The sequence below is a fragment of the Toxorhynchites rutilus genome, chromosome 3, assembly GCF_029784135.1.
Source record: "Toxorhynchites rutilus septentrionalis strain SRP chromosome 3, ASM2978413v1, whole genome shotgun sequence".
Lineage (NCBI taxonomy): Eukaryota > Metazoa > Arthropoda > Insecta > Diptera > Culicidae > Toxorhynchites > Toxorhynchites rutilus.
In genome coordinates, this window is record NC_073746.1 from 241,996,976 (window position 1) to 242,013,464 (window position 16,489).

At 36.9% G+C, this 16,489-nt stretch overlaps 1 protein-coding gene and 1 pseudogene across 1 annotated transcript in view; one reads left to right on the top strand and one right to left on the bottom strand.

Moving 5' to 3' along the window:
• Positions 1-16,489, bottom strand: part of LOC129776456 (arrestin homolog) — a 199,114-nt gene that overhangs the window by 70,720 nt on the left and 111,905 nt on the right. The window contains exons 3-4 of the mRNA XM_055782113.1: positions 5,039-5,554; positions 4,297-4,341 (exon numbers count right to left, since the gene is read on the bottom strand). Of these exons, the coding sequence (XP_055638088.1) occupies positions 4,297-4,341; positions 5,039-5,103 (110 nt within the window). The 5' untranslated portion in view covers positions 5,104-5,554. The remainder of the gene's footprint in view (positions 1-4,296; positions 4,342-5,038; positions 5,555-16,489) is intronic.
• On the top strand, positions 9,027-9,106 carry LOC129780660 (U4 spliceosomal RNA; annotated as a pseudogene).

Here is a 16,489-nt window from a genome sequence, read left to right on the forward strand (position 1 = left end):
ATAACGGAATATAACGCCGGTCCAATAGATTTTAGAGTTCTTCCGGTTATCTTTTCAGGTTTCGCAAAGATAACTCTCCGCCGTCGCGAATGGAGTTCTACGTATCGCCGGGACGATTGATTTTAGAGAAGTTCTCTCGGATACCTTCTCAGGTTTCAACTGTGTGAATGGATTTCGATTGAGAAAGATGCGAAAGATATAGCCGGTCTAATTAATTGTACAGGTTTTCCTTTTTAGGTTACCTAAAAATAATCTTTGCCGCATGTTGTGACACATGAGATTTTCGGATTTTCATTTCGTTGAAGGGTCGATTGATATAAACGGAAGTAAACGGAAGCAAGATTACTTGGGTTTAATATTCATATCAGTTAAAGTCAATGGGGTTTGGGGGTCTCCGTAGCCACAATGGTTGCGCGTTCGCTTAGTAAGCGATCGATCGTGAGTTCAAAACTCAGGGCCCTCATTGACCATCTTTGTGTTGTTACAGAATAGCTACGTCCACGCAACAATCATCAGCGATGGAGATCGATCCACGGTCGAAATAAGATCGATTCATCCATACAACTGCTCTGCTCTGCAAGACACATCGGGCTGCTGTTCTATAAATAACTCAACAATGATCAATCAACTGTCTCCGCTGTCCGGTCTAACTGAATAATGGAAGAACAGATAGAAAACTCTTACGCCTAAATGGCTATTGTGTGAATGTACCATATGTAATGGTATAGAAGGAATACTGGCGAATGGCAACTGTGTGTAATGTGCTAATTATAGATATGATAATCATGTGACATGTACACGATTAAAATTCGGCTCTGTTACAGCAAAAATGCTAATGAGCCTCAAATAAATAAATGGGATAAAAAAAAAAGTCAATGGAGCACATTGATCCTATGATCTTCTAAACTTCAGAATGAATTGGATGACCTATAACATATAATAAACTCAATGTCAGCATAGCAGTGGGCTTTATGAACCATTTAGGGTTAGGTCTCTTATTGTGAACATTGCACCAGTCGTTGTTGAAATGGTTGATCAATTGGTCTGAACTTCAGCATGTTTTGGGGGTAGGTAGGAACATATAATATGTATATAAACTCGAAGATAATATAGAACGTTGCTGCTTGGGTAGGCACCACACACTCTGCGCACTAACCATATTGAATTCGGAAGTGTAAGCATGAAAAAAATAACACTGAGAGTGTGTAAGAAAAGAAAGATCGATCCAAGGCAAATACACCTTCGATCGATCGAACGATTAATTTCAAAAAACGATATTGGTTAAGGAATAAAAAGAGTGAGGGAGGGATAATATTTATGCATTGTGAATTTATTTCACATAAAATTGGTAAAACTTAAGCACACATATAAAAAAAAAGCTGGATGGACAATATTTGAAAAAACCGGAAGATTTCAAGGTTTAACTGTTTGACTGGATCGAGGAAAAAAAAACTGGAAGAATCCAGTTTAAACTGGAACATTGGCAACGCTGTCTATGGTCGTGAGGTATTTTTAATGTCATTATGATGAGAGTGAGCGAAGGGTTGTAAGTGGGAATGCAGTAGAGCAAATGAAACGTGGTCATCGTCCCCGCTCACCATGTGTATTGTTTCCTCTTATTGTTTCTTATGCATTTGTGTTGTGTTTGTTCGTGCGGGGGCTTTTTTACTCCACTCATATAGTGGCTCTCTTTTCACTGCACAATGTCGTTCTCTGAGAGCAGCGGTCTCGAAAAGCCAAGCCAAGCTAATGCATTTAGGGTTGCTCATGTTTTGTCCGCAAAATATTGACGGTAGTTGCTTCTACATTTTACTTCCCGCAACGATAGTGTAGTGGGGAAATGTTGCTAAACAGTTCAAAATATTCAAGGTATGGTCTATTATGCCTTTGCAATTCGGGCATCGACCTCCGTTCTCTCCTGTTCAGCATACAATTTAATATGTTTAGTATGTTTAGTATTCCAACAGGCTTTCAAAATCTTTTATTTTTTAATTCTTCATTGAATATGTTTACATTCGACAAATACTAGAATATATTAACCCTTTGCGGTCGTTTGTCTGCTCTCAGCCACCATAGCAAGGAATCATACTCTAGCCGAAAAGGGTTTATATAATATCTTACATAAGATGTATCAATTTTACAGGTTTTCACTCTCAGGATGCCTAAAGATAATCTCTGCCGCGTGTTGTAACACACGAGATTTTAAGGTTTTTGTTTCATCGAGTAGTCAATAGCTCATATTCACATAATCGCATCACTCACCACAGTGAATACTGATTTTTCTTAACCATTCTCACTAACAACTATCCCTTCCATGATAAACGCTAGGGAACCACGTTATAGAGGCGACCCTTCTGGCCTTCGGGCGACAAATATCATACTAACATTCCTACCCTTCCCCTGGTGACTGCAAGGACGTGGCGGGTGTCGTTATTGACCATTCAAAGCTCGAATCACCGAAAATTGCACAACGAGAATGATTTGCTAGTCCCAAGCGTCATTCTGTGTGTTCTTTGTGCAATTTGGTTGGTCCAGGTCAATAACGGAAAGCAACTACGAATTGTACAGTCTACCCAAGCTCAAGCTCAAGCTTTGGCACCAATATTTTTTTTGAAAACCACGTTTTTCGGTGATCTCTCGTTTTTCAAGAGAACTCAAATTTTAACGTCTGTGACACTAATAAATAAAGTTCGAATGAGCTAATATTTTGCATAGGGTATATTATCGTGCAAATCAACATTTCGCAGCAAATTCCGAATGAAAAATCGTGATAACTTTTTTTATTACCCAAAACACGTCTCGTATTCCGAAGAAAACCGAAGTCTCCGAAGTCTCCGAAGTCCCAGAGTGTCGATTTTTTACAAAACTTTTTTTCTCGAGATGCAACTAGATCTCGACGCTTCATGCAATTTTAAGACATTTGGCATCAAATTTTTTATTTCGAAAACCCCGATTTCCTTTGCTCCTCCCATGGGTGATTTTTCGGTTCTCAAAAAACTCGAACTTTGACCACATGGGGTTATCTCCCTTAAGTCGGACCGGGCTGATATTCGGCATAGGGTGTTTTTTTGAGGTGGTGAACATTTTTATGGGGTAACATTTTGAAATTAGAGATGACCATTTTCATTGGCACCCTAATGTATATATCACAAATCTATCTTTTCCTTTTTTAAGTATTGGAAACACCAAACGGGGCTGAAATGCTAGAACAAAGAAAGCAGGAAAAAGATCACCATACAACCAAATTGTCAACGTTGTGACACCTTTTTAATTGGACACCATCAACAATTCGGTAGGTAGCACTATTTCCGAGATCTAAGAAGGGTCAGTATAGGACGACCTGTCGGATCAGGACAAACTTTTCCTACGCGTTTGAAACAAAAAAATATAGATTTGGTTTGGAAAGCGACATTGACATTTGCGGTTGTTTTGAAGATGAAATACAGTAAGACCTGTTTTTGTGCGATTTTTTTGCGCGACTTATTTGTGCGGTGTTTGAATAAATTAATTCATCGGACATTTTTTCTTCCACTTTTGATATGTTTCTCATCGTTCTACATAGGGACTGTGTCAGCTAATTCCCATTCGCATGTTTTGTTTGTTTTAAGGTGTCAGTAGGAGATTATTGAAATGAGCAAAGAGTTGGTTTTATGATCTGCGTATATTTCTACAACTTTGTCAAACATCCTATTTTAATTAGACAGCTGTATTTAAATTCGGTCATATGGTACTCGTAATTAAATTCGGTCATATGGTACTGAAAAATGTGATTTTAGATAACTTCCATCATGTGAACCAAGTTTCAACAAAATTGAAGAGAGTCGCTTCGAAATTTGCTGTTTTTCGGCTGATTTGGTTTGGATTTTTTTCAATTCATATTATGAACATGCGTGATTTTTGCGTGGACTTTGGCATATCGGCTCACAGAGCAACCCCAATTCGTTGACATCATGGTACTTTTAATAAAAAAAAACTAGAATTGAGTTCCGCGATTATGCAATCACAGACAAACACAAACGAAACTTTCCAATGGCGCTCCAAATGGGTTAATATGACCCGAAGCCAATTAATACGCTTGCACAATCATAGCATTTCCATGTCCTCATCGACGTTTTTTTTTCGTTTTCCTAAACATCCGAAAAAACAAACATCCCGTCACTGCGACACGATGAAAACCCGGACCGAGAAAATAATATTTCAATGCTAAAACGATTCTTACCAGTTGAAATCACACAAATAATTCCGATAATCAACACGAATTAGAAGAACGAATAACAGCGCGAATAACAGTCTTACCTTTGCGATCCCAGTGGGTCGAAATCAGCATCTCTCGATGATTTCCTAGCAGAGAAACAAGAAGAGAAAAAAAGATTGAGATAAATATAACTCAAAATAGCAACGAATCTGTGGGATAGAAACGCAATCAGAGATACAGACGAGGCATAATTGTGAGAATGTAGCGGAAAAGAGTGTATTTTGGCTGAAGCGCAAACAAATTGGTTTTGCGCTGGGAACTGGGAAACAAAGCTCTGGAAAAGTTTACGTCTGGCGGGAATTGTTGTCGATGGCTGGGAAAGGGTGGAAAATTGTGATGACAGATAGAGAGTCTGCTTAGGGATCTCGTACATTGGAAACAATATTCACCACTCTTCTGTTTGGATGAAGTGGGGCGTGAAGAGGGCTGTTGTTGAGCATATTTTGCATCGCGGCGGCTTGAGTCGATTGTTTTCGAGAAACGGTAGGAATAATTTGATATGTAGCAGGGTTAGAGAATCAGTATGTGTACGCGGGTTATGTCTGCTACATTGTTGACTCTGACTCCACTTAACAGACGTACGCGAGTGTACGCATGCTACGAATCGACGGATAATAACATCTTATTGTGTGAACGCTACGATATCATGGTTGTGCGCTCGGCATGGGAAGTCAATAAATCGATTCTCATGAGCTTAAACAAACAGTTCAGCTTCCACACAGTGCCAGCCTAACTAAAGTCTAGAATCAAATAGAAGAGCAAATTGTGGAAGGTGAAACATACCTTTCCTCCTGTGAGGGTGATGGAGCTTTGCATATTTCCTGATCATCTTCCCTTTCCTTTAGCATCCTTCGTCCTGTAGAGCAACTTTTTCTCTACGTGCTATTGGCTAGAACAGGTCGATTGCCTCCCGCTGGAATGTGAAACTTCGATACGGTCCTATCAAATTCCGAGCAGTCTTCATCGACGAAGCATGGTTCAAGTTATTCCAACGCCGACACTAATAGAGCTGCAAACTTCGTCTTCGTCTGTCAGCTTAGGAATGATAACACAACTAGAACTTTTTTAATCCACCGCCACAAATTAATGCTTGATTGAACTCGCACGGTCGGAGCACTGCTTCATACTGAAAGGTATATTTTCGGTGCACTCTCGTCAATAATTCCTAATAATGAAGCCACTTCTCACGAACAATGCAGTCAAAATATGGACTCTTCTGGGGGTCAAATCCATTCAGGAATTCAATTTAACTATTATTCATGGATTTAATCCGAATTTGGATCGCACCGTGCAAAGCGCCTGCAATGAAAGAGAGAAAGATATGAAACTGGTTAGTTTGACTTTCAGTGTCAGAGTGTTCCATTTGCCTCAGGTACGTATAAGGCTCTGCATTCATAGAAGTTCGAACGATGTTTCATCGTGGGTGTGGAATTCGAATCTAGGTTGGTTTAAGAGTTTGTTTGTGGTACTAACTTCATATCTCAAGTTTGCTTTCCGCTTCGATTGGGTGGAACCATAAGTGAGAATCATAGAAGTCGTTTTACCAAATTGCTTTCTGAATACAGAATTGTTCAATTCGACTTTTCGCAAAGCAAATACAATTTTGAAAGTGAAATGTCGAGTATCTTCCGCATGACCTTAAAATTAATTTTCAATAAAGAAAAATTTCATTCTAAAATTGAACAAAAGACCGCGAATTCTTTTTTAAAGTCTCAATATATCATATGCTGGAGGACAAGGATCATGTGTTTTATTATAAGCAATAAAATACAATATGACACAGTGCCATCGGCATCATTGAAAATAATCTATGAATTGCATACTTCCAACATGATATTTGAACATCAATAATCGGATTGATTTTCACAGACCGGCAATCGAATCAACGGATTGAATAAACGAATTGTAATTTTTTTTCCATCGAATTGATAGTCCCAAGCAAAGTTTTCAATTGGTTTAGTTGGCATCAGTTAATTCGAATAAACCCTCCAGCCTGGACATCAAACGAACTGAATCAAATCGTCCCGGAAAACAAAACAACATGATAACATCAATTACGCGTCAAACTGTCATTCCCACACTCAGTCGCGTGTCTTTACGACTATCGTTAGATATTCAACTGATTGCAGTGTTTTAATCTGCTGTTTGTTTTGCACTTGATCGTGATGGTGTAATTAGATTTTTTGTTTGTGCGCTATTTAGATCTAAGATTGATTCCGGTGTGTTTCCGTTGAGTCGTTCAGCGTGTGTTTATATTTGTGTTTGTAATGAAAATTGTTCACCTGTGCATACGTACCTTTGTGATGCAAATGACTCAATAATATTAAAATTGAGGAAATTACATGCGTATTCATTCGATTACGGTGTTGTGTCGAGTTAACAGTACACAGAGGTGAATCGTTTACGAATTCACAACGGACTCACAATATTCTACCAGGAAATAGTGGAGTTTCAAATTGATATCATTATATTTTTGTGATATCCTTTTCGAGTACTGTTCAAATTTTGATGCATGTTTTCGAGTCGCTTTGTTCGGTATTTCCACTAACAACAATTTCGGTCCAGGTAAACAACGTCCCTCTTCTTTTCTGACGAGGAGAGTAATGATGCTGACGGTGAGCCAGGGCACTTAACATATTAAAGACCGCAACAAAATTTGTAAGACATACGCCTGAAACCGCACGTTTTTTTCTTCGGTGTGGATGAGACGAAGGCGAGCCTTGTTAGATTCAACCATCAAGTGTAGACAACACGGGTTATTTCGTGATCCATCCATAACAGACGGAACGCGAAGGAACGTGAGCGGTCCTTAATATGTTGATAATGTTATTGAGACACAACCAGTATCCTACTCATCGAGATGAGGGAATAAAACAAAAGAGCGATCCCACTTCAAACGTAAAGGGATTTCCTGGAGGATTCCTTCAAAAAGAAATTGAGAGCAGTTATTCTTTCTCCCCTTTGATGGAAGCCTAACGTAGACGAATCACACAATGTTCTCATGATTGCATCAAATGCCAACTTTTGTTTGGTTAGCCAGTTGAACATGGTTCCTTTCCTAATCAAGTTTTGAAGCAATCTATCTCATGTGGCCAAATTAAATATGATTCGATTTAAGTAATTCGGCAACCCTAGAGAGCTGCGCACCTCATTAGCACTTCAGGTCTCCGGGAAGCAACAAGTGCTTTCATTTTAGTATCCGATGGTATTATTCCAGTGCTGGTAATATTATTTGCGAGAGATTCGATATCGACAGCCTCACAGATACATTTATCCCAGTTGAGCTACACATTCCTTTCTTTCAACTTGAAAACAACAACAAAAAACTTGACACAACTTTAACTGCATCCCATACCAAGCATTAGACAATTTCGATGTTTAATTAATAGAAAAAATAACAGCAAGTTAGTTCTTAAATTGTTCAACCTTTGATTTGCTTTCAATCTTTGCCATCGATATACACATCATCGATGTATCATTGTGCCTTCACAGCCAGCCAGTATTGCGTCTATAGTCTTCTGAAAACTTCAGGAACAGACACCAACCCGAATGTCATCCGCTCAAATCCGTACAGTCCTCGTGCTGTGAGGAACATCATTACATCTGCGGATGCTTCATCCAACTCAAATTGTAAGAAGGAATCTTTGACATCCAATTTACTACGAATCATATTTGGTCCAACTCTAGCAAGAAAGTCATCGATCACCGTCATCGGATGTTATCCCTCAACACAGTTTAATTTACTCTTCTCAAATCCGGACAAATTCTGTGTTCGCCGTTCGTCTTTTCAATCACTACCAACTAAGATTCCCAGCTCACTGGACCTTTTTTCTCAACAATATCTCTAGCAATCATCCCTTCAAGCTTATTGTTGACAGCATCCCATAGTGCCACCGGAACTCTCCGCTTTGGTTGGAAGACTGGTTTAATATTAGGGTCCAAATGAAAATGTGTGCAAATCCGGACCGGACCGAAAGAAAAAAAGTGGCTGCAAGCGCTCTGATATCTGATCTATTTCCAAAATAACCTTCAATATTCCTAACTGTTTGGACGTTAACGTACCCAATACCGTTCAAGGAATATTGTTGATGTCCCGATTTTTTTGCAACGATTGCAAAGTTTTCGAACTTTTATACACAATCATGTCTCTGTTTGATGCTACATCCTTCAATTGCCATTGAATTCCATCTTGCGATTTTCCAATTTCTTTGATTTCCTTCATTGAACGGTCCTCCTGCAAAATCGGTTTCCTCTGTTCATCTGACCCGCAACCCTCCACTGTTGTATCGGTTAGCATGATATCCGAAAGGTTCTAACAGATGTCCGGTTCATAGAGTGTGTTTCCGTTAGAATTAAGCTGCTTATTTTTATTCACTGCAGTGCCCTTAGTTGTCACATCGAGAAACTATATTTGTTTAGATTGAATTGACGAATTTACGCAAAGCTGAATCAGCTCATGCGACATCTACATTAGAGCTCAGAACTACAAAAGTGAGGGTGTTTGTTTATTTTACGCACTGGAAAGCGCGATTCGGTCGTAATTATTAATTTTATTTTTACTTAGATTCATTTCAGCCACTAAATGTCGTCAGTATATGGTTAGAAAAATATTGTTTTGTATATTGCCGATGGTTTCAACAAGCTGTTTTACCAAAGTCATAGATAATCTTCGGAAATTTTAAGTTTGATGATACATACCGGTTATTGATACTATGGATAATTGCGATGAAATCGATATCATATCAAATTGGCTGATATCATTGATTATGTAAGCTTTGCGCAGTGGCGATATCGTAACCAATGAGGTTTTACCGAGGTGCGATTATTGCTAGTTGAAAACTAATTGATTATGTAGGGGCCGATACGAGAAGGATTTGCAGTATTTTTAGCGCAAAACACCCTATTCGTCGTTTACTTAGTTGAAAAAAAAAAGTTACAATACTTATAACAAGCCATTCCTCGTAATATACGTAGAACATTGTAAAATGATGATTTTCTAACCTTTTCAGCTTGGAAAGTATAAATGAAACCAGAAAATTTGAAGATAAATTCTGATTTTTCTAAAAAATTTGAATGAAGCTCATACCAAAAAAATAAAACATCCTCATTTTACTCGCTGCGCCATCTGGTTGTAAATCCAAAGTAAATTCGTCAATATTTGTCGCTTTTGTAATTGACGAATTTACGCAAAGCTGAATCAGCTCATGCGACATCTACATTAGAACTCAGAACCACAAAAGTGAGGGTGTTTGTTTATTTTACGCACTGAAAAGCAAGATTCGGTGGTGATTATTCATTTTATTTCAATTTAGATTCATTTCAGCCATTGAATGTCGTCAGTATATGGTAAGAATGTTGGAGTTTTGTATATTTACGATGGTTTCAACACGGGATTTGACCAAAGTCATAGATAATCTTCGAAAATTTTAAGTTTGATAATGCATACCGGTTATTCATACTATGGATAATTGCGATGAAATCGATATCATATCAAATTGGCTGATATCATTGATTATGTAGGGGTCGATACGAGAAGGATTTGCAGTATTTTTAGCGCAAAACACCCTATTCATCGTTTACTTAGTTGAAAAAAAATAAAGTTACAATACTTATAACAAGCCATTCCTCGTAATATACATAGCACATTGTAAATTGATGATTTTATGATCTTTTCAGCGTGGAATGAATACATGAAACCGGGAAATTTGAAGATAAATTCTGATTTGTCTAGAAAATTTGAACGAATTTCATATCAAAAAAACAAAACATCCTCATTTTACTCGCTGCGCCATCTGGTTATAAATCCAACGTAAATTCGTCAACATTGAAGGACACATTCAAAACATAGCTACGTTGGAACACGAAAGGCGGGAAAAAATCTGCACACTCACATTGAGAACCCGACGTGGTCAGGATTAAAGATCGCAAATTTCCTGGAAATTCCAAAATTGATTGTAAGTACCGTACTCAAACGTTACCGGGAGACCCTTACGTTGGATCGGACGGAACCAATCAGCGTAAAGGTGAAACATATGACCGGAATCTACGAGCAAAAGTGCCACAACGCTCCAATACAACAACCAAAATGCTCCAATACTCTACATTTATTCCAACATCCGAAAAAAAAAAGTTCTGTGAGTTCCTTCTCTGGAATAACCAGGAGCCAAATAGAAAATGTTTTTGCTTAGTTTAGCTTCTAAAGGATCGGTTTCGCGTACATCACGTTGCGAACTTTTAAGTATTACGTCTCTATCAAATGAACAAAGGTATAAAACATGTAACATTGCACAGAGGTATAAATTATTTGACATTCTTTTTTGTAGTTTCGCTCGATAGCGATAGCGATAGCTAACATCATATGTTGAGGCTGAGACTTGATATGAAAATTGAAATCTGTGTTTGAAGTCACAACAAAATCACGCATCAGGATCACCAAAAAAATTCTACTAAAAAGTTAACTATAATATTTCGTTCCTTCCTAATATATTATCTAAAGTGATGACTGAATACAATGCGATAGATTCGTAGTCCTACGTTAACAATAAGATCATGTTTTGGAGTTAACCCTCTTATATTTTTTACGTCAGCTTTCGTAACAACAACTTTATTCATTTTTTATCAACCTGGTATGTTCGAAGGAATTGAAGGGATTAGAGAAATACACAAAGTTACTGAATACATTTTGATGACCTGAATGGAACTGGTTCAATAATCCACACCTGAAATCATAGTCCCAAATATATTTCCCTTAGTCTGAAGTAGGGGAAGTGGGGACATAGTGGTCACTCTAAGGAATATGCTCATTTCCAGCGTCCATATACCGCTTCAATCCCCGTTTATCGAAGAATTTTGTAGCTCAACTTATTGTTGTTCAACAAAATATCTGCTCACCTCTCCTAGAATATGTGAACAGTAAGTCGTTCAAACTGATGATCCGGTCCAAGATATCAAAGTGAATAAACTAAATTTCACTAGAATCTCCTTAGATACGATGCGCACAGAACTGCGGCCGAATGGCTATCGAGAGGGTGTTTTTTGTTTTTATTTAAGGTAACACGGGGTTGATTTGGTCATATGGGGTGATTTGGACCACCCCTTTATCTCAAAAATTACGGCTCAACTTGGATTTCTTATAATGTCATTTCCTTCTATTGTTGAACCGTATGTACCTAAAGTAAAAAAAACTTTGGTAAAACTTCACAAGTAGAGGGAAACGGTAGCATGAACACAGCAAGCACTTTGATCGTCAAAAAATGTAAGTTTTCCAATCGTGGTTTTAAGGTTTTTCCCGCTAATTAAAGTAACTTTTCGTGTATTGTGCAGTAAAGTTCTGTTCGCCTACAGAAGAGGAACAATTTGATGTAGCGAAACTGTAAGTTTGATAACAATAAATGAAATTAATTGCATTTTAATTTTTGCATGTTGTGTGGGGTGACATGGACACGTTTCTGTGGGGTGAATTGGTCCTACAGGTTTGAGACTTTTTTTTGGTCTAATTGATTCCAGATGCCGCTGAATTACAAAAAGAGGATGGACAGACAACGTTGGAAGAAGGAGGAGCTTGAAAGAGCAACGTAGGTCATCGAGAACGGATTTTCTTTGACCAAACATCAAATATGTTTGAAAATGCTCGACCATCAGTGAAAAGATTCATGCAGAATTCGAGATGGTGTCAATGAAACTTTTCTGGTCTGGAATCTGGCCAAGACACCTGGTATCGATCCCAAAACATTGTTACTGATTGTAACATTATCCCAAAATACTTTACATGAACATAAGTATGTTTTTTTTCTATGAAACACACACTGGACCAAATCACCCCACAGACGGTCCAAATTACCCCGCATCAAATTTTAATGTCCAAAAATCATCTCTTTTATTTTATGATATATTTGGTAGATTGAAGCTTTATATAATGATTAAACATTATTCATTGAGAGAAAACAAGTGTAGCTCAGTATACAATGTGACATTTTTTATTTAGACCGTACTGGTTAGGAAATATTAGGCGATTTGCTTAGGTGGTCCAAATTCCCCCCTTTTCCCCTATATGTTGACATGCGACAGCTTTACTGAAGTACAATTACCCCTTTGTAGTCTTAAATGTGAGATTGTAATTATCAACCTTTATACGCTTATTGAGATTGCAGCTTTATCAGGCAATTAGGCCCGGGAGTTCGAAATCTCTTACCTGTAATCTGAGTAAGATATCTGTATCTGCAATCTGAAATCTCAAACTCGCTTCCCTGCAATTCAAGCACATGAACTGCAATGTATGTGTGTATGCGAAGATGTTAGTTTTGTAAATCGTTAACGCTTGGATTGTTAATTTTTTTCAAATATTCCCGAATTTGCGACGCGATGAGTCATGAAATGAATCGTTGCACAGTGAGCGACTCCATACAAATGCTGGTCAAGCATAAAAAGTGTCGTTAAATGAGAGAAAGATATGGTATTTACATAATTTCGGGATGCTGAACACGAATCTGGCATCCATTTTTCATTTGGGACCGTCCAAAAAGCACGTGATCCATTTTTTTGGAATTTTATAGCACCCTCTGCTACGCAGTATTTTTTTACATTCCTTTCTATATAATTTTATAATCTTTGAGCATGAGCATTAGCAAAGTCACTGTACGTTGAAAAAGATAACGTAGTTTATGGACGATCGTTCGAATCAAACAAACTCTGCTATAAACATGAAAAAAATTCAGATTACAAATTAATACAATACAGTTAATGAAATAAAAAAAAACAAAACAACAATCTTTCACTTTCACTTTTTCTTTTTCTTCCTGATTTAATCTTTTTCTTTTTCTTCCTGATTCAATAATTGTGTCCTAAAAAGAAATATTAGTTCATCTAGAAATTTTTTTAAAATTACTTTTCTCCTTTTCAAAATATGTGTTTACTATTGGATCTGTGGAGGTGAGAAGATGATTGACTATACCATGATTAGCATTCTCCCGACTATTTTTATAAGTAAAATATGGAATTCAGCAGGAAAAATCCCTTTCGCCGATCATAGATTTGTTGTCTTCCTAATTCAGTTCCTTTGGTTGAAAGAGAATATTGAAAAACATGTAACAAACCATAAATAATATCTTACTATATCTCGAATTGTGTGGTACCGCTGAAGTTGAAGGCTCCATAATAAAACTCAACGGAATTATGAATTTGATTTTCTAAATATATCTATTTTGAACGAATCGTAGAAACATTGACATTGGAATCATACAACGTTACAAATGAAACTAAAGATATGCGCTGTTGCCACGAATGTTCTTTGTTTTTTTTCATACAACTAACTGACTGCTTTACTTCTGTTTGCAAAGAAGTACGAAGTAAAACCAACCTGCAAATGGGCCATTGTCCAATTTGTTTGTGTGATAGCGAATCTAGTTCAACAATCGGAAAGGACTGAATGTTTTCAATAGATATTGTTTTTAATATGCTCTGAGTGATAAATTGGTGATTTCTATTCCATAAATATTTTTTTTATTCTACCTTACTTTTATTTCTTTTTTAATCACAAACTTTTTTATAACTTTTTAATGATAAATTTTGTAATGTTTAGCTCAAATTTATATTTCATTCTCTTCAGATTACTGTGATACGATTTTTTCTATCAATGGATTATTATGGCTTTGATTGACTTTGATTTAATTAATAGATAAAATCTAAATATTAAAAAAAAATTAAGTGAAAAAAAATTGCTACTGTTTTTCTCACTAAAACGACAATTCGCGCAGTTTTGCGCAGCATCGGACAGTGTTCAAATGAAAGGTTTTCTTTTTACCTAAATTTCGAATGTAGTCACAACCGGCAACAACTGCGGCAACAAAATTATTATGCTGGTTTTCTACAAAAAATCACAGTTCTTTGATGATTTTTTTGGGTCAGGTCTACTATGATCAAATTTTACAAAATCTAATGAAAGAGATTTGTTTCGTATAGTTTGTCGAACAACTTTTCATTTGACGCCAAACAAATCCAAGCTATCATTGAAGCTGCAGAGCGTTTCAAAGTAATTTACCGTCATCCGGGGGTAAATTGATCACCGGGGTGAAATTGATCAAACGTATCACTGAATACAAACATGAATTTTCAGAGGTATTATGCATTTTAACTTTAAACTTTTTTAATCTGACATGTTCAATAATTTTCTGAAGGTTATTTTTGTAAAGGAATCACTTATTAAATTGCATAAAAAAAATATTTTTCTGAATAGCATTTTCGTTTCCATTTTTAACTATTGTAAAGAAACATATTTTCAACACATCGATACAATATTTATAGATGCTAAACAAATTAATTCACTTCTAGCCGATACTTGATGAGATGAATAAGCAATCAAATACTTGTAATTACTATTCAAACAAGTGAGAAAAAACTATTTTACAAAAAAGCACCACGAATGACCAGAACCGAATCCCATCATGCGACATATCGAACGTCTTGGTTTGTCATAACTAGCTCATTTGTGTTCATTTCAAGGGTTTTTGGCCACATTAGGATAACCCGAATGGTCTCCGGATGACCTGCAGATCAGTTTTTAATCGAGTTACGGAAAGGCATGACCACACCTTTAGGTGGATGTAATAAGGTTTTAGTATCCTCAAACCCTTGAATTATCATTTAAATGACCGCAGGTGAAAAAAATGATTTCCTATACTTTTTTGTGCACATGACACTAGAAAATCCTGAGAAACATAGATTGATCAATTTCACCCCGAAGCTACAATTTCACGCTAAAAAATTTTCAAATCAACGTTTGAAGATTTTTTTGAACAAAAATTTCCATAACGTTTTGTGGCCTTAACACCAGTACTGATTTTAAAAATAATTGGGTATACATCTAACAAAATATTCACATTTTTCTGAAAATTGTGAGCAATTTGCCCTCGGTTTACGGTACTTTCTTTCAAACAAAAACGTCAATATGTCAAGCCTTGAAACGTCTTAAAAAACAGATTTGATGATAGTTCACTCAAATGTGGGATTGAGGCACTTGAATATTATAACAAGAAAGGAAAAACATTTCGATGCTGACGTCAATTTCGTTTTCTGCCTGATGGCCAGCGATTTCCTACTGTGCGTTGGTCCGTTCCATTGTAGAGGTGTTTTCTCGGCCACCTTCTCAGGTTGCCCATGGATGGAGCTTACTAACTTACTTACTGCCCTTGGATAACGGTGCTCATTCTACTATAGCGCTTCTACTGGCCTGTTCTTGAATTTTTTTTGACAGCAGATCGTTTGGTGGTGAAGGTTTTGTAACGATACATTCGGATTTAATAATGGTTGTGACAACAATTTTTGTTTTTGCGATTTTGCGAAAAAGATTCAACCCTCTCAATTGCCTCCAATTTTGTTCTATCGAGAAGTATAGAACTGAAAACGAGAGCTCGAAAAATTATGCAAAGGGATTAAGATGGACGCTTTCATCAAAACTACACACATCACATACTGCAGTAGAACTTGATTTTCAACTCTCCTCGCTTGCAAAATGATGGGAGAAGAGCTGTAGATTAAGCAATTACGAAGTGTATAGTGTACTCAAGCTCAGTCTCAATTCTTGATTTTAGTTTCCAGATTACAGGTTTGTGAATGTCGCAAAAAGTAAAGTAAAAGTAAAAAGTTTAGCTTTCTTTCATTTGCAAAAACCGTTTCAAAATAGCGGTCAGTATAAAAAGTGAACTCGATAACAATTCGGGTTTGCAAATAAATCTGAAAAAGTGATGTGTTGTTAATTTGGAGGTGGATGCACTTGTGAACTTAACACCGTGTCACAAGTGTTCTACTAAGAAAAATGACCTTTTTAGAATGACTTTCTGAGAGTGAAAGATTTTTATTTGGATGGGGGTAAGTAAGCCAAGTTGTGTTAAATTATTTCTAAATTAGAATATTACATCTTCCTTCTTTGGAAAGAATTGTATAACGCAGTATTTCTCATACACCTTTACAATAATGAATTTGATCCCATTGATCTCCGTGAGGGAAGGTGTGCTTTACTTCACCGTGTCCAAACATTACCTGGGACTTTAAGATACGTAATGTTCATAGAGTTCCGGAAGTTTCTGAGAAGAAACATTTTGAAAAGGTGACTCTCCTACTATCACGGCACACGGTGGACAAGACTTTGTCTTTTCGAAAGATAGGTCATTTGTCTTGCAACAGTCTTACAATGTCCAAAACGACCGGTTGTGGGCTTACAGTTCGAGGAGTATCCCAACT